The following is a 22,403-nucleotide window of genomic DNA, read 5'->3' on the forward strand; positions in this document are numbered from 1 at the left end:
GCCTCATGCCAAACCCCTACGACAATGCCCGGGCCTTGTCATTTACTCCTGTTTCTGCTTACACTATCCGAAGATGCTTCATTAGCTCTTCATTCCATATTTATTTAGTTATCCATCAATGTCTCTGTCACTTTTATTGCCTCTTCTTGATTTTAAAATTTGTTCTTAGCTGTCTGTTCTGAATATACCCATGCCTTCCTCATCAGAATCAATTATTTCATAATTACATAATTCATTTGCATCAAATAAATTCCTATAGTTTGTTTTTCTTTTTGCTTTTGTTTTTTTGAAATGGAGTTGTGCTCTTGCTGCCCAGGCTGGAGGGTCATGGCACAATCTCGGCTCACTGCAAACCTCCACTTCTGGAGTTCAAGTGATTCTCCTGCCTCAGCCTCCAGAGAAGCTCTGATTACAGGTGCCCGGCACACACCGAGCTGATTTTTTGTATGTTTAGTAGAGATGAGTTTTCACCATGTTGGCCTATAGTTTTCAATGTGGTCGCTTTTTCGGGACTATCAGAAGACCCTGAATTTTCTATTGTCTCATGAAGGGTGTCCTTGAGTTCGGATGATAAGGATCAGGGATTGGGAGAACACAGCAAGTAACATGCTCGCTCACACAAGCAACTTTTTTTCTTTTTACACAAATAAAACTATATCATGTGGTAGTATCCTTTTTTCACTTAATAAATTGTGGACTGTTTTTCAACATCATTTTGAGAATTACTGTACTGGGTTAAATGGTGTCTCCTCCAAGTTTATGTCCACTCAGAACCTGTGACTGTGACCGTATTTGCACATGGAGTCTTTGCAGATGGAATCAGGCTAAGATGGGGTCTCTCTGAATTACAGTGGACCCTACATCCAGTGACTGGCATTCCTATGAGAAGAAAATTTGGGCACAGAGACATAGGAGAAAGAAGACCCCATGAAGACAGAGGCAGATGTTGGAGTGATACAGCTACAAGCCAGGCGTCTCGGTCCATTTATGTTGCTGTAAGGAAACACCTGAGGCTGGGTAGTTTATAAAGGCAAGAAGTTTATTGGGCTCACAGTTCTGCAGGCTGTGTGGGAGGCATGGCACCAACACTGCTTCTGATGAGGGCCTCAGGAAGCTTCCACTCATGGTGGAAGGTGAAGGGGATCTGAAATGTGTGAAGATCACATGGCAAGAGAGGAAGAAAGAGACCAAGCAGGGAGGTTCCAGGCTCTTTGGAACAATCAACTCTCGTCCAGTCATTACTGCGAGGACAGCACCAAGGCATTCATAAGGGGATCCATCCCCGTGACCGATGGTCATGGGTGTTTAGAAATCAGGTTGCTTTAGAAGCCTCCCATTCTGCCCTACCTCCAACACTGGGGATAGAATTTTAACACAAGAACTGAAGGCACACAAACCGAACTACAGCATGAAGGAATGCCAAGGATTGCTGGTGACCACCTAAAGCTGTGAGAGAGGCATGGAATACGTCCTACCTCAAGGCTGTCAGAAGGAACTTGGCCATGGCAACATCTGCATTTCAGACTCTGGTCTCCAGAACTGGGAGAGAAGAAATCTTCATTGTTTTAAGGAAGCCACTTTGTGGTCATTTCTTATGGAAGTCCTCAGAAAATATTACAGGTACTTAGTACTGCATCGCATGGATCTGTTAAATATATTTAACCAATTCCCTAATGAACACTGGTTTGTTTTTCTTTTTCTTTCTTTCTGTTTTTTTTTTTTTTTTTTTTTTTTTTTTTTGAGATGGAATCTCGCTCTGTCGCCCAAGCTGGAGTGTAGCTGGAGTGTACTGGTGCGATCTTGGCTCACTGCAACGTCTGCTTCCCGGGTTCAAGCAATTCTTGTGCCTCAGTCTCCTGAATAGCTGGGATTAAGGTGTGTGCCATCACACCCTGCAAATTTTGGTATTTTTAGTAGAGACTGGGTGTTACCATGTTGCCCAGGCTGGTCGGGAACTCCTGAGCTCAGGCAGTCCTTCCTTCTTGGACTCTCAAAGTGCTGGGATTGTAGGCGTGAGCCACCGTGCCTGGCCAACACTCGTTTGTTTCTATAAAGAATATTTTCGAACTCGGATTGTTAGTTTCTGTACCTTTATACTATTTTCTAATAACTTGTCTCCAAGTGGCCAGTGGTATAGTGCTGAGCATAGGTGCCTTTCTAGTAATTTATTTTCAAAAATAAATTTGTTAAAGCAAAGAGATGCACTCTTTTAACAATTTTTATTTATACCACAAAGTTCATTTGCCCATCCACCTGCAATTCATCAGAGGACCACTTATTCTATTCCGCATCATGAGATGGCATCATTAAATATTATGAAATACTTGCTTCCAGAATGTTTCTAGAATATCCTTTAGTTTTCACCACCTACCCTGTGACCTCCTGCTAGGCAAATACCATTCTGTCTTATCTACCATGGTATCCCCAGAACCTGACACGTAGTAGGTGCTCAATAAATATTTGATAAGTGACTAAATAAATAAATGGGTGCCCATTAAAATCATAGCAGTGATATCCTTCCTTCCCCCAAATGAATTGTGCCATATGCAATTTGGCAACAAGGGTTAACTTACTAGGTATCATTTTAATCCAGATCATTGATAAATATTTATAATCAATAACCTCCTGTGTACTCAGCAATGTGCTAGTCACTAGATAGATAGATAACAGGCTAGACAGGTAGATATAAAGCATTTTTTAAAATTGCCTTGCCTTTGTGGAATTTACATTGGATTGGGAATTTATTTTTAAATGCTCTTCTTGGGTTTATTCTTTTCCTATATGCAGCTAATTTTTCTTTTTTAATAACAACTTTGCTAAAATATAACCTATATACTATTATACTCACCTTTTTAAGGTTATAATTCAGGTCGGGTGTGGTGGCTCAACCCTGTAATCCCAGTAGCTCGGGAGGCCAAGGCAGTTGGATTGATGGGGCCAGGAGTTCAAGACCAGCCAGGCTAACATAGTGAAACCTCTCTCGACTAAAAAACAAACAAAAATTAGCAGGGCATGGGGGCACACGCCTGTAATCAGAGCTTCTCAGAAGGCTAGGGCACAAGAATTGCTTGAACCCAGGAGACAGAGGTTGCAATGAGCCGAGATCGCGCCATTGCACTCCAGCCTGGGCGACAGAGCTAGACTCCGTCCCAAAAAAAAAAAAGAAAAAGTTGTGCAGCCATCACCACTGTCTAATTTAGATCCTCTCCCTACAAAATTCCATATTTATTAATAGCCACTCCCTGTTCCTTTCTCCTCCCAGGCACTGGTCGCTACTAATCTTTCTATCTCTATAAATTTGCCTATTTGCATCCAGGCAACCTTGCACCTCTGCTGGACAGGGTTTATGCCTGTGTTTTGTAATTCCCTAATGCTTTGCATCTTTAGGAATTTGACAGATGCCTAAATGGCCGATGGCAAACACCCAGAGGCTCTGCAGAATTCTAAAACATCATTCAGAGTTAGTAAATGAAAGCAGAAAAGTGCATCATATTTTAGAAAAATATTCAGTCCATGGGGTCAAAACAGATTTCTGCTTAATTAAACCCTCAGTTTTGTTGTACATGTTCACTTCTTGTGCATTTTTGCTGGTATTTCTTGCTAAAAGAAACAGCTCTGTCAATACACTTGCTGCCTAATGAACTTCATCAATTCACTGAAATGCTGGGTCTTCTCATTTGTGATGACACTTCATCTGCCTTATGTTATCAGGAAGTGAAGGCTTCCACAGAAGTACATTTTCCAGATAATTAAAGTTAGCTCTTTGAGAGGCCACTCCTACATTTCAATTATATTTTCTTGTGAACATCATTCTAAAATGCATACATATGCTGGCTGTGTGGACAGAATTCTAAGATGATTCCCCAAGACACCCCTGTCCAGGTGTACATGCCTTATTTACTCATCAGGCCTTTGAATATGATAGATGTCACTCCTATGATTAGCTCACATCACATGGCACAGTTGCCTTTAACAAAGAGAGCTTAGCCAATGGGCACGCCATAAGTCCTTTAAATCTGGGTCCAGAGGTCAGAGACAGAGCCATCAGGGATTAGGAGCTTAAGAAAGATTCAGACTGGGCACAGTGGCATGTACCTGAAGTCCCGGCACTTTGGGAGGAAGAGGCAGGCAAATTCCTTGACCCCAGGAGTTTGAGACCAGCCTGGACAATATGATGAAATGTCATCTCTGCAAAAAGTACAAAAATTAGCTGGATGTGGTGGCACGCATCAGTGGTCCCGGCTACTGAGGAGGCTGAGGTGGGAGGATCTCTTGAGCTTGGGAGGCTGAAGCTGCAGTGAGCTGTGATAGCACCACGGCACTGCAGCCTGGGTAGCAGAGTGAGACACTGTCTTACAAAAGAAAAAGAAGGTTTCAGTGCAACATGTTGGGTTGAGCATGGAGGGGACATCTGGCACGGAACAGGGACATCCTCTAGGAGCTGATGGCAGCCCCAGCTGATAGCCAGCAAGGAAACAAACACCTCAGATCTATAGCCACAAGAAGCTGAATCCCACCACCCATAGCAATGAATGTGGAAGAAGACTTTTCCCCAGATCCTTTAGGCAAGAACATAGCCCAACTGACACCTTGATTTCAGCCTTAGGATATCCTAAGTACAGTACCCCGTCATTTTGTACCTACAAAACTCTGAGTTCGTAAATGGATGGCATTGGAAGCCACTCACTAAGTGTGTGGTATTTTGCTAGACAGAAATAGCAACAACAGGAAACTAACACAAACACCCGTCTTTTAAATAACTGTGTTTATTTTACTATAAAGTAACTTTTTAAAAAAACTCTCTCTCTTTTTTTAAAGAAAGTCTCTATTTCTTGATGCCTGACTAGCCCAGAGAGGAAGGTAAGAAAAGTGGTCTTCGTACAAGGGTGGAAGTATGGGCTGCCACTTCAAGTCATGTCATTAGATGGGGGGTTAGCAGAGGCAAATCAAGACAGTCATGATTGCCTTGCAAATGTTTGAACTGATTCAGACAAATGTTAAAATCTGCCACATCTAGTCCAGTAAAAATGGTAGGAAAAAAAACCTTCCACAACATCCAATAAGTGTGGGAAAAGATGCTCAACATCATTACCCATCAGGAAAATGCAAATCGAAACCACAGTGAGATACTGCTTCACACCCACTGGGATGACTGCAGTCCAAAAGTCAGATAATAACAGGTGTTGACAAAAATGTGGAGAAATGAAAACCTTCATACAGTTGTCCTTCCCTCTCCTTAGGGGATTGGTTCCAGGATACCCTGAGGATACGGGAATCTGCAGATGCTCAAGTCCCCTAAATAAAATGGCACAATATTTGCATATAACTTACACACTTCATCCTGTATACTTCAAATCATCTCTAGATTACTTACAATATCTAATACAATGTAAATGCTATGCAAACAATTGCTTTAGTGCATTTTTTTGTTTTTATCACTTCGTTACCATGTTGTTATTTTTATTGGTTTTATTGGTTTATGTTTCAAAGTTGGCTGAATCCTCGGATGCAGAATCCAATGATATCGAGGGCCAACTGTGCTAGTGGAATGTAAAATGGTCCAGTTGCTTTGGAAGAGACTGAACGTCCCCCACAATGGTTAAAAAAAGAGTAACCATATGGCCCAGAAATTCTACTCTTAGGTATATACCTAAGTGACATGAAACACAAGTCCACACCAAAACTTGCACTAGAATGTTCATAGCAGCATTGTTCATAACGGTCAAAAAGTAGCAAATGCCTATCAACTGACTAATGGATATATAATATATGCTATAGCCATAGAATGGAATATTATTTGGCAATAAAAAGAGATGAAGTACTAAAATATACTACAATATTGATAAACCTTGAAAACATTAAGCAAAGTGAAAGAAGCCAGGAGCATCCAGTATAAGATTTCATTTGTAAGAAATGTCCAGAATAGGCAAAGCTATAGAAACAGAAGGAAAATTAGTGATGCCTGGGGCTGGAAAGGGCAGTGGGGATTTAGGAATGAGGGCTATGAGGGGTATGATTTCTTTTGGGGGTTGTGAAAATGTTCTAAAATTGATTGTATCGATGGATGCACAATACTGTGACTATACCAAAAGCAATTGAATTGTACACTTCAAATGGATGATTGTATAGCATATGAAGTATATCACAATGTAACTATTTTTTTTAAGATGCAAGGTATATTCCAGGGCCACTTCAGGGACAAACAATTAAATGCATAGTGTGGACCTTGTCTAGATTCTCAAGTGAACAAACCAACTGTCTAAACACTTTTAATTTTTTTAGGCATTCACAGAAGAAATGAATATGGTCTGGGCATTGTGAAGTATGGGAATGGTATTGTGAATTTTTAATAAAACATCCCATGTTTAGACATATCATATGGAAGCGAAATGATGTGAATTCAGGAGTTGCCTTCACATACTTCTGCAATTTCCACTTCTAGCCAAGATAAGTAAAAGGGGTCTTATTATTCCCCTCCACCTTAAAAAAAGGAGAACACTGAAAAATGTATTGAATTATGTTTTCTGGACATTGTCAAACAGGAAGGGCAGGAATTTGATCCCTGGGAGAATGAACAAAAAGAAGGGAAAGTCTATGATTTTCCCGCTTTACTGCCTAGGGAGAAGTTCCAGGCAGTAGCACAGGGAAATAAAACATAAACACAGCCTAAGTAAAACTTGATTAGCAATATTAATATCAAATAAAGTAAATTTTATAACCAGTAATGTTACCAGTGATAAAATAGGATGTTTTATAATAACAAAAGGAATCCCTTTTCATCAAGAAAACATAGCCACCCTACATGTCAATTAATGTGCTTCAAGTTACATGAAGCAGAAATAGTTCATGGATTGGTAAACTCAATATTGTTAAGATGCCACGTCTCTTCAAACTCATCTATAGATTCAACACAATCCTGAAAGCACTCTAGCAGTCATCTTTTTGTAGAAATTGATAAACCACTTCTAAAATTTGTATTGAAATGTAAAGGACTTGGACTAGGCAAGTCAGCTTAATGAAAGAACAAGGGTTAATGACATATACTCACCAATTTTAAGATTTACCATGAAGATATGGTAATCAAGACAGTGTGGTATTGTCATAAGAATGGGCAAATAGATCAATGGAACAGAACAGAGAGTAGAAATTGAACTACGTCATAAATATTCAATTGCTTTTTGGAAAAAGTACCTAGAAAATTCAATAGGGCAAGAATAATCCTTTCAATAAATGTCACTGGATCAGTTTGACAATCATATGCAAAAAAGACAAATATCAGTCCATTCCTCATATAATGCACACAATTATCTTGAGATGAATTGTAGACCTAAATGTAAAAGTGAAAACTAAATTCAGGAAGAAAACAAAATTTCAGGAGAAAATATAGAAGAAAATCACTGTGTCCTCAGGTATGCAAAGATGTCTTTGCATAAGTCACACAAAACATGAATCACAAAAGAAAAAATAATAAATTGGATTTCAACAAAATTAAACATTCACCATATAAAATATAAGACACTGTTAAGAAAATCAGAACTCAAGGCACAAACTGTAAGAAATACTTACAAAACAGTTAGGTAAGAAACAAGATGCATTGAGAAGAGGTTTAAAAAGTTGCAACTTAATAATAAGAAGATAAATAACCTAATCTAAAATGAGTAAAAAACTTTACTAAAGAAGATATATGGCCGGGCGCAGTGGCTCATGCCTGTAGCCCCAGCACTTTGGGAGGCTGAGGTGGGTGAATTGCTTGAGTCCAAGAGTTTGAAACCAGCTGGGCAGCATGGCAAAACCCCGGCTGAAGTCCAGCCTGGGTGATAGAGAAGACTCTGTCTCAAAAAAAAATTTCTTTAAAAAAAGAAGATAAGTGGATGGTAAATAGTTCATGAAAATATATACAACATCAATTGTCATTATGACAATGCAAATAAAAACTACAATGCACAGCAGACACTGTTAGAATGAAAAGGATGTAGAGCAACTGGCACTCTTATCTGTTGCTGGAGGCAATACAAATTATATGTTCACTTTAGGAAATAGGCAGGGTCTTATTAGGTTAAGCATACACTTACTATACAACCCAACAATCCCATTTCTCACTTTAATCCAAGAGAAATAAAAACACATTTACACCAAGGTTTATACTTAAATATTCATAGTGGTTTGATTCATCATAGCCCCAAACTGGAAACAATCCAAATGTTCATCAACTAACTGGTCAGTGAATAAACAAAGTATGTCATAATCATATAAAGGAATACTACTCAACAATAAAAAGGAAGGAACTGGCCAGGTACAGTGGCTCATGCCTGTAATCTCAGCACTTTGGAAGGCCGAGGCAGACAGATCACTTGAGGTCAGGAGTTTGAGACCAGCCTGGCCAACATGGTGAAACCCCGTCTCTACTAACAAAAAATTAGCCAGGCGTGGTGGCACGTGCCTGTAATCCCAGCTACTTAAGAAGCTGAGGCACAAGAATCACTTGAACCTAGTGATTGAGGTTGCAGTCAGCCGAGATCGCACCACTGCACTCTATCTTGGGCAATAGAATGAAAGTGTCTCAAAAAAAAAAAAAAAAGTTTGAAAAGGAAGACACTGTGATGCATATAATAACATGAATGAATCTCAAAAGCACTATAGCACGAGAAGAGCACGCCCTGGTTAGTCCACTGTTCCAAGGAGGATGAAAAAAACGAGGAGAGCCATCTCAGTCAATGCACGAACCTCCAGGGAGAATGCACCTGAACCTCCAAACCTGAGCTTCATCTGAGTGTTAGATCTATGAGAATAAATGATTATCATTTTATGTCACTGAGGCTTCTTCACTACATAAATATACAATTCATTGACATAGACATACCTATAGCCACTGAGGACACACTGAACACTAGCATGACAAATATTAATACATTTTCATTAGAGTAACAGGGAAATTTTTTCCACTGCTATTAGCAGGTTCTCAAGTGTGTGAGGAAACAGACATTCTCGTATTCTGATGGCATAAACACATGGCATTGAGTTTTGTGGTGGTTCTTACAAAGCGTGGTGGTAACAATAGCTGATCAATAAATACATTGCCTGTCACAAGCTGAACCATTCACAGTACCGTCATTTTTTAGCTCTCTAGAATTGGGCATGTCAACCAAGCTTGGCTAATTATTAAAACCATGCTCTAGAATCTTTTTCAACAAGGAACCAGAGACAGTGACTCTCGCTGTCTCTCTGATGGTGAAGTTGTGAGGTGTGAGGATAGAAGCAACTGGTAGACAAGTTTCCAGCTGCACGCTGAGGTCTGATCTGAGCACAGGAAACCGATGGGCAGAGAAAAATGGTACCTATCAACTTTTAAAATGGTGATTGCTCCTGAAATGTACCTGCTTCCTGCCATTCCTACTGATCTCAGGCATGCATCTTGTTTTGTGTCTAACCAACTTCAATAAAGTCCTGACTAATATTTCCTGCCCACCTGCCAAGTACATAGACTTCTTCCCAGGTCAGTCCCAGCCAAGTTCCAGGCAATTGCCAGCTATGAGCTTCAGGGGAGGACAAATCCACTACCTACAGATTAACAGGACTCTTGTGATAATCTAGTCTAAATCTCTCATTTTAGAGATGAGTAAATTAAGACCCCAAAAGTGGAACGACTTTCTTGAGATAACAGAAAACAAAACATACATGAAATCTGGCTTTCCTGAATTTGAAATATAATAAGGGACCATCTAAGATGAACAGAGCATTTATATGCCACTTGGCCACCTATAATGCCTTTAGGCAACTCATAAGCCAGAAGCTTGTGTTCCAAATAAGAAACAATAAAGACACTTAATGTGTTGCCTCTTAGAATGGCAAAGGCTAAGATATATTTTACTACCCAGTGATATTAAATATCTAAAGAAATAAACACCTTCAAAGATGAATGGTGGATATGCAAATTGGGACAAATCTTTCTTTTTTTGTCTTTTCTTTTTTTTCTTTTTTCTTTTTCTTTCTTTTTTTTTTTTTTAAGACGGAGTTTCACTCTTGTTGCCCAGGCTGGAGTGCAATGGCGCGATCTTGGCTCACTGCAACCTCCGCCTCCTGGGTTCAAGCGATTCTCTTGCCTCAGCCTCCGGAGTTGCTGGGATTACAAGCATCCACCACCACACCCAGCTAACTTTTGTTATTTATTTATTTATTTGTTTAGAGACACAGTCTCTCTCTGTCGCCCAGGCTGGAGTGCAGTGGCCTGATCTCGGCTCACTGCAACCTCCGCCTCCCGGGTTCAAGCGATTCTCCTGCCTCAGCCTTCTGAGTAGCTGGGATTACAGGCACTGGCCACCACGCTCAGCTAATTTTTGTATTTTTAGTAGAGACGGGGTTTCATCAGGTTGGTCAGGCTGGTCTCGAACTCCTGACCTTGTGATCTGCCCACCTTGGCCTCCCAAAGTGCTGGGATTACAGGCGTGACCCACTGCGCCTGGCCTAATTTTTGTTATTTTTTAGCATAGACGGGGTTTTGCTACATTGGCCAGGCTGGTCTCGAACTCCTGACCTTAGGTGATCCACCCATCTCGGCCTCCCAAAGTGCCAAGATTACAGCTGTGAGCCACCCCGCCTGGCTGGGACAAATCTTTCTTAGAAGGCAATTGGGCAATCCAGCAATTTATCCTCTAGTACATTATCCCAAGGAGATAATTTCACAAGTTAAGGAAAAAGTTATATGCAAGAATGATCATCATTGTTTTTGTCTGGTAATAGGCAAATACTAGAAACAATGTAAAATCCAACAGAGAGGATTAATATAATTACATTGGTAATGACCTACCTTCTTTTTGATGAAATACTATACAATCATTAAAATTTGGATGTATAGGAGAAAGGGGGCAAGGTGATGGGGAAGAGAGAGAACAAAATTCTGGAAGAATATTCATGTCAATAGAGGTTTCTCTCTCTGTCTCTCTCTCTCTCTCTCTCTCTCTCCTCTCTTCTCTCTCTCTTCCTTTATTTCTTTTTCATTTTTAGAGATAGGGTCTCACTGTGTCACTCAGGCTGGAGTGCAGTGGCACAATCATGGTTCATTGCAGCCTTAAGCTCCTGGGCTCGAGTGATCCTCCTGACTCAGAACTCCCTAGTAGCTGGGACAACAGGCATGCGCCACCATACCCAGCTGAGATTTTTCCTTTGAGATGGATTTTCTGCTGCTAGGATTTTTGTTTATATGTTTATCTGCCTTTCTCTTTAGATATTTCTGTAGGCTTTGAATTTTTTACCTCTGCCCCCAAACAGGGTTACAGCAGACTGTTTCAATATAAGCTGACACCTGGTCCTCTCTGTGTTTATCAAGGATCATCAGCTCTGCAGAGTCATCATAAAAAACCATCAGGACATGAGGTGATAGCCGGCCAACTTAGCTTTCCTGAGGATCTTGGCTCCAAGAACAGCACAGCCCTTCCCACACTTACGTTCACTCATGCTTACACTTTTTATCTGGAACCTGACTGAGAGTTGCAGAACCAGCCAGGGCCACTCTGTTCCTTAGGAAATTCTTGTCCTTTTTCTAGTAAACTTCTGTTTGTTTAATGTGTTCCCTGCATGACCTCTAGCTCCCTGGCTAAGCCAAAGTAAAAAATGTCTTTAGCTTTCCTGGTACCAACATATCTAGACTACAGGAAGGTGTTGAGTTCTGATCCCAAAAGTTACAAATTATACATAGGTTTGAAACGAGGTGACCAGGAGGACTGGATACCTTAGTTTTGAATTCTGGTCTCTTTCACCTATGAACAAATTTCATCTATCTGAGCTTCAGTTTTCAGTCTTGAAAAGGAGATGCCTTTCCTGGGCATTTGGGATACAGCAAGACATAAACAGACCTGATCCTTCCTTTTCACCATAGGGACTTCTCTCTAATGGAAAAGCAGACTGGGTGCAGTGGCTCATGCCTATAATCCTAGCACTTTGGGAGGCCGAGGAAAATGGATCACTTGAGCCTAGGAATTTGAGACAAGCCTGGAAACAAAGTGAGAACCCATCTCTACAAGAAATTTTAAAAATTAGCCAAGTAAGGTGGTATGCACCTGTAGTCTCTGCTATTTTGGAGGCTGAGGCGGGAGGATCACTTGAGCCCAGGAGGTTGAGACTACGGTGAGCCAGTGTCATGCCACTGCACTCTAGCCTGGGCAACAGAGTCCCTGTCTCAAATAAATAAATAAGAAGAAAAACAGGTGTTAAATGAATAACTACATAAGCAGAATATTGGTGTGGAATAGAATTGGGATTGGGGTGAGCAGAGAAATCAGAGAAATGGTATTTCAGCCATCAATTAAAGGACAGGAGCCATAGCTGCACACCATGTTCATCTCTTTATGTAGTTTGGCGTAATAATTATATATCTATATCTGTATAGTCTCTGCCCCTAGTTCCTGGCGGAGTGTCTAAAACCCTTGTAATGTCCTGAGTGATGGGGGCGTGCTAGGTGCATCATTTGTTCTAGTATTTGGTCTTTGACCCCAGTTCTTGACACAGAGTTCCCAATTTCTTGGAAATTTCTGGGTGATAGGCATATCTTTTATTTTAGTATTTGGTCTTTGACCCCAGTTCGTGACATAGAGCTCCTAATCCCTTGGAATTTCCTGGGTGATAAGCACATCTTTTTTCCTAGTGTTTGGTCTTTGACCCCAGTTCCTGATGCAGAGCTCCTAAATCCCTTGGAATTTCCTGGGTGATGGGAGCATCTTTTATTCTAATGAGGTGACTCTCCTGAATGGGGGCTGGTCACCGGAAAGACCAAGCCGTGACTAGAAGCTTGAAACTTTCAGCCCCACCTCCCATCCTTTGGGAGAGTAAAGGGGCTGGAGATTGAGTTAATAATCCATCATGCCTAAGTGATGAAGCCTCCATAAAAGTCCCTGTACTGGGGGGTGCATAGAGCTCCCCAGTTGGTAAACACATCTGTGTGCTGGGAGGATGGTATACCCCAGCTCCCTGGGAACAGAAGCTCTTCCGCTTGCGATCTTTCCAGACCTCACCCCATGTATCTTTTTATCCAGCTGATCTTCCATACCCTTTTTCATATCCTTTATTATGAAATAAATCAGTAAACATAAGTAAATGTTATCCCAAGTTCTGTGAGTCATCCTTGAAAATTATTGAACCCGAGGAGGAGGGAACTCTGATTTATAGCCAGTTGGTCAAAAGTACAGATGACAACCTCCCGGAATCTGCAATTGGCATCTAAGGTATGGGACTAGGGGCCAGGTGCAGTGGCTCACGCCTGCAATCCCAGCACATTGGGAGGTCAGGGCGGGAGGATCACTTGAGACCAAGAGTTCGAGTCTGCAGTGAGCTATGATCATGCCACTGCACTGAGCCTGGGTGACAGAGTGAGACTCCATCCCAAAAAATAAAATAAAATAGAAATAAATGAAAATAAATAAGTAAAGTGGACAACTAAGCCCCTAACCTATGGGGTCTGCACTAACTCCAGTTAGTGTTAGAAGTGAAGTGAATTATAGGACATCCAGCTGGGGTTGGAGAAGTGCTTGGTATGGGAAAACCTCACACATTTTAGGGACCGGAAGTATTGTGAGAGTACAGAAGAGGAGAAACAGTTTGTTTTTTCTATATGCACACACATTACTTCATTCAGGTATCACAACGAGCCTTTTCAGACAGTTACATATATTATCCCCATTTTACAGATGTGGAAAGCTGGGGGTAAGGAGGAATAAGTAAATTTCTTAAGATCACAGACCCAGAAAAGGGACAGATGTGAAGTTTGAAAGTGAGTAAACTTACTCCAGAGCCTGCAAAAACTACATATATATATATAACAATTTTTAATTGCACCCTTATTCAACTTAGTTCATTAAAAATGTATAATACTTGTTTTAAAGATCCTACAAATAAAGTGAACCACCCACGAATGTGGGATATAAGTCACTATGTTTCACCTCAGAACGTTATTTTCTTTTAAAGCAGTATTTCTTATAGGAATCTTACTTATCACACAGTAGTTACAATAATGTCAGCTATAATGATGTATACAAGCGAGACAGACAAGTTAAGAATTTATATAATGGGAGGGAGAGCATCAGGAAAAATAGCTAATGTATGCAGTGCTTAATACCTAGGTGATGGGTTGATAGGTGCGGCAAACCACCATGGCACACGTTTACCTATGTAACAAACCTGCACATCCCATACATGTACCCTGGAACTTAAAATAAAAATAAAAATTTAAATTAAAAAAAATTATACAGCAACAAAATTTACATAATGTAAAAATATACATATGGACCAGGTGCAGCGGCTCACACCTGTAATCCCAGCACTTTGGGAGGCCCAGGCAGGTAGATCGCCTGAGGTCAGGAGTTTAAGAGCAGCCTGGCCAACATGGAGAAATCCCGTCTCTACTAAAAATACAAAAATTAGCTGGGTGTGGTGACATGCACCTGTAATCCTAACCGCTTGGGAGGCTGAGGCATGAGAATTGCTTGAACCTGGGAGACGGAGGTTGCAGTGAGCCGAGGTTGCGCCACTGCACTCCAGCGTGGGAGACAGGGTGAGACTTCATCTCAAAAAAAAAAAGTATATATATAAACCTTTCAATAATATCTGGTTATACATTTAACATTAAAATAAAAAAGCACGGATCATCCATAGCTTTAAGCCAAAAGGTAGAAGGCACTGTGTCTCAATTTTAATGCTTTTAGTTATACTATTCTGTGGTTTCTATCACTGGCCTCAAGAATGACACCGGTACACCGCTTGTTTCTATACCAACGCAGGCACGACTTTGAACTCTTAGATCAAACAACACCTGAAACAAGAAATGCCACTCTTTCTCTGGGGTCTTTTAAGAAGCTAAACCAAAATTATAAATTATTCAAGTTTCCTATTGAATGGTGTTTTTTCATTTGTTTGTTTTTCTTTTTTTTAGACAGGAGTCTCTCTGTGTCACCCAGGCTGGAGTGTAGTGGCACTATCTCAGCTCACAGCAACCTCTGCCTCCCGGGCTCAAGCAATTCTCCTGTCTCAGCCTCCCAGGTAGCTGGGCTTACAGGCTCCCACCATCACCCCCAGCTAATTTTTTTTTTTTTGTATTTTTTAGTAAAGACAGGGTTTCACCATGTTGGCCAGGCTGGTCTCAAACTCCTGACCTCATGTGATCCACCCGCCTAGGCCTCCCAAAGTGCCGGGATTACAGGTGTGAGCCACCGCACCTGGCCTGAATGGTGTTTTTATGTGTGTAGTTATCTAGACAACAAACCAAATAGGCGTCTACCACTGCAAGAGTGTGGACTTTTGGCATTGTTCTCTCAGGAATCAGAAACCTTGAGTACCAGTTTACAGCCAGGGTAGTATTCCTACACAACCCCATTTACCCTGCGTTTGTGCCAACAATTATGGCAAGTGCGTTTGATTGGGGGTGTTGGGGGGCAATTATGCTTCACAACTTAGGCTTATGAATCCTCTTAGAAAGTATCTCTAGCTGAGTAGAAAACCTTTATAAAAAGGCGACAAGGGCCGGGCGCGGTGGCTCAAGCCTGTAATCCTAGCACTTTGGGAGGCCGAGACGGGCGGATCACAAGGTCAGGAGATCGAGACCATCCTGGCTAACACGGTGAAACCCCGTCTCTACTAAAAAATACAAAAAACTAGCCAGGCGAGGTGGCGGGCGCCTGTAGTCCCAGCTACTAGGGAGGCTGAGGCAGGAGAATGGCGTAAACCTGGGAGGCGGAGCTTGCAGTGAGCTGAAATCTGGCCACTGCACTCCAGCCTGGGCGACACAGCGAGACTCCGTCTCAAAAAAAAAAAAAAAGGCGACAGGTTCTGTGAACTTGAGGATAAAATTCCATGTCTCTCCGAAAGCCTTTAAATTACTGCTTGAACTGCAAGTTCCCATTAGGGAGAAATACCATTGAAATACCAGGTTGGTGCAAATGTAATTGCAGTTTTTGCCATTGAAAGTAATGGCAATTATGTTTGCATGAACCTTTTAACTTGAAAGTCTATTTTACTGGCAACTTAGAATGCAAAGTATTTTATTTTTGAATGTTTAAAATTCGAAAACAAGCTAGCCTATGTTAAATAGTAAAATTTCAGCTGGGCATGGTGGCTTACGCCTGTAATCCTAGCACTTTAGGAGGCCAAGGCAGCGCCTGACACCCCTTGAGGTCAGAAATTCGAGACCAGCCTGACCAATATGGTGAAACCCCATCTCCATTAAAAATACAAAAATTAGCTGGGTGTTATGGTGGGCACCTGTAATCGCAGCTACTTGGGAGGCTGAGGCAGGAGAATCACTTGAAACTCGGATTGTAGTGAGGCGATATTGTGCCACTGCACTCCAGCCCAGTCAACAGAACAACAGAGTGAGACTCCTCCTCAACAATAATAATGACAATAATATAGTTTCTAGGCTGGGAGCCATGGCTCACACCTATAATCCCAACACTTTGGGAAGCCAAGATAGGCAGATCACTTGAGGCCAGGAGTTCCAAGACCAGGCTGGCCAACATGGTGAAACCCCGTCTCTACTGAAAATATAAAAATTAGTTGGGTGTGGTGACACATGCCTGTAATCCAAGCTACTCAGGAGGCTGAGGCAAAAGAATCGCTTGAACCCGGGAGGCAGAGGTTTCCGTGAGCCAAGATTACACCTATGCACTCCTGCCTGGGCAACAGAGTGAGACCCCATCTCAATAATAACAATAATAATAATAATATAGTTGCCAAAAGTGAACATACTCACTGGGAACTCAGTTTTTCCACTTGAAATACAAATTCAACTTCTCCTAGATGGGAGCACTACTGTTTGATGATCTGTGATTGGATGAACTGATCTATGTCAGTTAGTAACATCCCTTTTTTCCCTTGGTAACGGTTTTTAAAATGTTAGAATAGACGCATTTTTCTAGTAGTATACTGACAATTTCCTTCCAAACATCTCCTGGGAGGCATAGACCATGTACAGGAATCCATCTTCATCCTTCTCACCCTCATACACCTCTGAGGTTGGTGTGGAAATACTCACCACGCTGGGTCCATTCACCAACAGGAAGAAGGCTTGATTAGCATTGAGCCGCAACTGCCTTCAGTTATCTTGATGAGTTCACTCACATTGACTCGATCAGGTACAAGAAACTTCGTTTTATCCAGGACAGGAAGCTGCTTCTCACCCTGGTATCATTCTATCGATAGCAACAGGAGGCAGATAGGGGCGGGTCCCCAGTGAAGCCCCACCTCCAAGCAGAAGACAGTTTAAAGCCTGAAAGCCAAGCTGCAAGTTAAATCCCCAGACCTGGTTGAGAAATTGTCTTCCCGTTTGGAGCACTTGCCTCTGACTGATCCCCACCCTTTACTTATTTTACATATACCTACCCTTTCCTAATTGGTTTTCTACACTGTCGTGCCCACCTCTGAGTGGTGTCTTCACTTTTAACTCTTTTGCATACTCACAAACCAATCAGCGCGAACTCCCTATTCTAAGTCCACAAAAGGCCCTGAACCCAGCCACATGGGGGGAACTTTCCTGCCTTTTGATAGGGGGACCAACCCCATGTCCCCTCTCTGCTGAAAGTCATTTTCATCACTCAATAAAATTCTCCTCCGCCCTCCTCATCCTTCAATGTCCAATGTATCCTCATTCCTCTTGGGTGTGGTACAAGAGCTTGGGAACTGCTGTAAGCTGTAATGCAGGCAAGCGGGGGCACATCAGTGTGACTGAGCGAGGCTCAGGCCTGGATAGGGTATCACCATCCAGGGGTCCGTGGCTTGCAAGTTGACCGAGAAGAAAATTCCTACATCACTATTATCACCGGGATTTGGTTTGGATGCTACTACTGGATAAGTCAGACATCTACTCTTTGTTTGAAGGTGCAGCAATGCTTGAAGGTCTTCTCTGACAGCATGGTGTGGGGATCTGGGCAGTGGCCACGGATCCAACTGGCAACAGTGACTGCCCTTCAAAAAAAATCTTTTTGGGGGGCCAAAACCTGGGAGCAATTTTTTTTTAATTTAGTAAAGTAGCACATCTGTAAGATTTTAAAAGGAAGAAATAGGGTAGGGCTCAAATGTCAGAATGAGAAAGAGAAAGGAGATAGCTCTTTGCCCCACTTCTGTCACTTCTTGTTCCCAGGGCAACAATCTTCAAAACTCTTAGCAGCTTTTATGCCAAATTTTCAAAATGGTTAGGAAGCACTTTCTTTCAGCTAAATATGAAGAAAATCAAGGTGCATTTCCGAGGGTCTCTCTTGGGCTTGCAGATGGCTGTCTTCTCACGATCTCCTCACACAATCTTTCCTCTGCAGATAGATGCCCCTGGTGTCTCTCCTTTGTGTCCAAACTTCCTCCTCCTATAAGGACACCAGTCACATTGGATTAGGGCCCACCCTAACAGCCTTGTTTTAACTTAACCATCTCTTTAAAAGCTCTGTCTCCAGACACACTTACACTCTCAGGTACTGGAGTCTGGGCCTTCAATATATGAACTTTGGGGACACAAAATTCATCCCAAGCCGCATAGTTTGGTGGAAGTCGGCAGAAACTGAAATGGAGCTGACAAGTTGAGCACCTACTGTGTGCCCGCCAAGAGTTGTGGGCCCCATTCCCAGTGTGTCATGTAATTCTCATGCACCCAGAGAAGCAGCTTTGATCGTCCTTCATTTTTAGAGATGAGGAGCTCAGAGAGGTAAAGACACTTGCCTGTGCTCACACAGCAAAGCTGGGCTTTAAATCCAGGCCTATTGGGCTCCAGGTTTTCTGGTCCAAGGTTTTCTCCCGTTTCCAAGCTGGAGAGTGAGACTTGAACAGCCAGGAGCTGGAATGAGGCAAGAGGGTACCAGGCAAGCCGTGGTGGCTGCTTCATTTTCATTTCATTTCTGATCCTAACCAACTCTTCTAGTCTGCTCGGGGTGCCTATGAGGTACCGGAGATCCAGAGATGGAAGGGCTTGAACAACAGGAATTTATTTTCTCCCCCTGCTGGAGGCTGGAAGTGCAAGATCAAGATGCCAGCAGGGTTGGTTCCTTCGGAGGCCTCCCTGCTTGGCTTGTAGATGGCTCTCATCTTCCCGCATCTTCACATCATCTGCCCTCTGTACCGCCTGTGCCCAGATTTCCTTTTCTTGTAAGGACACCAGTCATACTGGATTAAGGCCCACTTCAGTGACTTCATTTTACCTTCCTTACCACTTTAAACACCCTGTCTCCAAATACAGTTACATTCTGAGATACTGGGGTTTAGGACTTCACTGTATGAATTTGGGGGTTTCTGGCACATTGACACGAGTCACAATTGCACATACTCAGGAAGCTGAGGGGAAAGGATTTGTTTGAGGCCAGGAGTTCAAGACCATCCTGGGCAACATAGCAAGATCCCATCTCTAAATTTCTTTTTTAAAATTAGCCAGGAGTGACAGTGTGTGCCTGTAGTCCTAGCTACTTGGGAGGCTGAGGGGGGAGGATCACTTGAGCCCAGGAGTTGGAGGCTGCAGTGAGATGTGACTGTGCCACTGCACTTCAGCTTGAGTGACACAGTGAGACTTTGTCTCAAAAAAAAACAAAAAACAGAAAAACCACCACATTGAGGAGGCATGTAACACCAACCTTGCTCAAAGCACTTAGCGGTGGAAATGGAGTAGAAAGTGGATGGTAACAGCCTCTCTGCTCATCTTCCACCAGTCTTGGTCCCCAGGCATCCACAGGACTCCCAAGAATAACAAAGGACTCAGGTACCTTCCCCTCTATCCCCATTACACCTGACGGCACCTGTAGCCCACAGCAGGCAGATTTCCAAGCTTGGAACCTTTCTGTTTTTTCCACAATCACTTTATATTGTTTATTATTACAAAGTTAACCATTCTTGTTGTACAATAAGATATAAATTAGAACAAAATCTGGCACGTGAAAGGTATCTCTCAAATCTTCACCTTCACCCTGTGATAGGCCACCGTGAGAGTTTGGTGGATGTGTCTCCAGACTGTCTTCTACGCATAAAACAATACATCCATTGTAACATGGGGTAGTGTGAAAATTCAGAGCTTGGAAATGGGAGTCAGATCTCCTGTATGGCCCTGAATGGAGTGTGCTACTCATGGTCCCATCTTGGGCAAGATAATTAACTGACGGATTTCACCGTGCCTCTCTTTCCTATCTTACCTTGCAGAATCATCTTGAAAATTAATGAGTGGGGAGATGGAAACTGCTTAGACCAGGTAATTACCCAACAAATATGGGCAACCGTGGAGAAGCACAGCTCAGATAAACCTTATAGAAGGAGCTAGCCGCACAGTTGCGTGGAGTGCAGGGGGCTGACAGGCTCCACCTGCAGCTCCTTGGTACTGTTGACTTCCTCTTCCGCCGTAATTGTAAGTTTCCTGTGGCCTCCCCTGTCGTGATGAACTGTGAGTCAATTAAACCTCTTTCCTTTATAAATTACCCGGTCTCAGGTATGTCTTTATTGGCAGCGTGAGAACAGAATAATACCGATATCTTTTATCCAATAGATTTTATTATTTTTCAAAATATGTAACCAAAGTAAATGCATTCAGATATAAGTTTGAATCATATGAAATGGCCTGTCTTCAACCATTTTGCACCTATGAAAATGGCAATTTCATATGGTTCCATTTAATAGTTTAAAAAATAATATAACACCTAAAAATCTCAAAGTAAAATATAGCACTCTCCTCCCCTATCTGTCTCCATATGGCCCCTTCCTAGAGGCAGCCACATTAAATACCTTTAGCTGATCCACTAGGCAACGACTTCTACATGTCTAAATGAGATGCTTCCACTCCTATTACACAATTTACTAACATTAACTGTTATGTATTGATTTCCGGTTGGGATAGATGTAGATTTAGCTCCCTTTATACCCCACCGTCTCTTTTTTCATTTTCTCACCATTGTTCTATTTTTAGTCAAAACATTAACCAGTCTCAACATCACTCTGACCATACAAATGACATGAGGAGATTTTAACCAAGGTGAACCTTGCCAGTAAAGCCCTGAATGGAGACTTTTGAGCAGCTGCAGCTGCAAGAATTCTACTCCTCAGCTCTTGGCTTTGCTGCTCCCTGGTCACCTTTTACATCATGTATGCAGACAGTGCCAAGTTCCCCTGAGAAGATGCTAAGGGGACCAGCCAGCTCGTGGGCCCCTCCCTGTACACGCCAGGTGGTTTTGGAGTGGCCCTGCAATATACTGTGCATCTTTTTAAAAAAACATTTATACTGATATATAATCCATATACTGTACAATTTATCCATTTGAAGTGTACAATTCAATTGCTTTTGGCATATTTACAGTGTTGTGCATCCATCAATATGATCAATTTTAGAAAATTTTCACAACCCTGAAAGAAATCCTACCACTCATAGCCCTCATTCCTAAATCCCCACTGCCCTTCCCAGCCCCAGGCACCACTAATCTTCTTTTTCTTTCTATAGCTTTGCCTGTTCTGGACATTTCTTATAAATGAAATCTTATATTGGGTCCTCCTGGCTTCTTTCACTTAGCATAACGTTTTCAAGGTTCATAAATACTGTAGTATATATCAGTACTTAATCTCTATTTATTGCCAAATGATATTCCATTGTATGGATATAGCACATATTATATAACCATTAGTTCATAGGCATTTGGGTTGTTGCTACTTTTTGACTGTTATGAATAATGCTGCTATGAATATTCTAGTGCAAGTTTTGGTGCGGACTTGTGTTTCATGTCACTTAGGTATATACCTAAGAGTAGAATTTCTGGGCCATATGGTTGTTCTATTTTTAACCGTCAGAGGGATGTTTAGTCTCTTCCAAAGCAGCTGGACCATTTTACATTCCACCAGCAACGTACAGTTAGCCTGCATATCACTGGATTCTGCATCCAAGGATTCAGCCAACTGCAGATTGAAACATAAACCAATAAAACCAATAAAAATAACAATACAGTAATAACATGATAAAAAGGAAAATATAACAATTATTTGCATAGCATTTACATTGTATTAGATATTGTAAGTAATCTAGAGATCATTTAAAATATACAGGATGAAGTGTGTAAGTTACATGCGAATGTTGTGCCATTTTATTTAGGGGACTTGAGCATCTGCAGATTCGGGTATCCTCAGGGTGTCCTGGAAACAATCCCCTAAGGAGAGGGAGGGACAACTGTATGAAAGTTTCCATTTCTCCACATTTTTGTCAACACTTGTTATTATCTGACTTTTGGACTGCAGTCATCCCAGTGGGTGTGAAGCAGTATCTCATTGTGGTTTCGATTTGCATTTTCCTGATGGGTAATGATGTTGAGCATCTTTTCCCACGCTTATTGGATGTTGTGGCAGGTTTTTTTTTCCTACCATTTTTACTGGACTAGATGTGGCAGATTTTAACATTTGTCTGAATCAGTTCAAACATTTGCAAG

At 41.8% G+C, this 22,403-nt stretch overlaps 1 protein-coding gene across 1 annotated transcript; it reads right to left on the minus strand.

Moving 5' to 3' along the window:
* Positions 1-16,683: 16,683 nt before the first annotated feature.
* MAP1LC3B2 (microtubule associated protein 1 light chain 3 beta 2) lies at positions 16,684-19,338 on the minus strand. Its single transcript, XM_021923380.2, is given in 4 exon segments — positions 16,684-17,076; positions 17,079-17,171; position 17,362; positions 17,790-19,338. Coding segments are annotated over 4 exon segments (378 nt in total). The 5' UTR covers positions 17,892-19,338; the 3' UTR covers positions 16,684-16,894.
* Between the last annotated feature and the right edge of the window lie 3,065 nt (positions 19,339-22,403).

This window comes from Papio anubis, chromosome 9 (genome assembly GCF_008728515.1).
Source record: "Papio anubis isolate 15944 chromosome 9, Panubis1.0, whole genome shotgun sequence".
In the NCBI taxonomy this organism is placed as follows: Eukaryota; Metazoa; Chordata; class Mammalia; order Primates; family Cercopithecidae; genus Papio; species Papio anubis.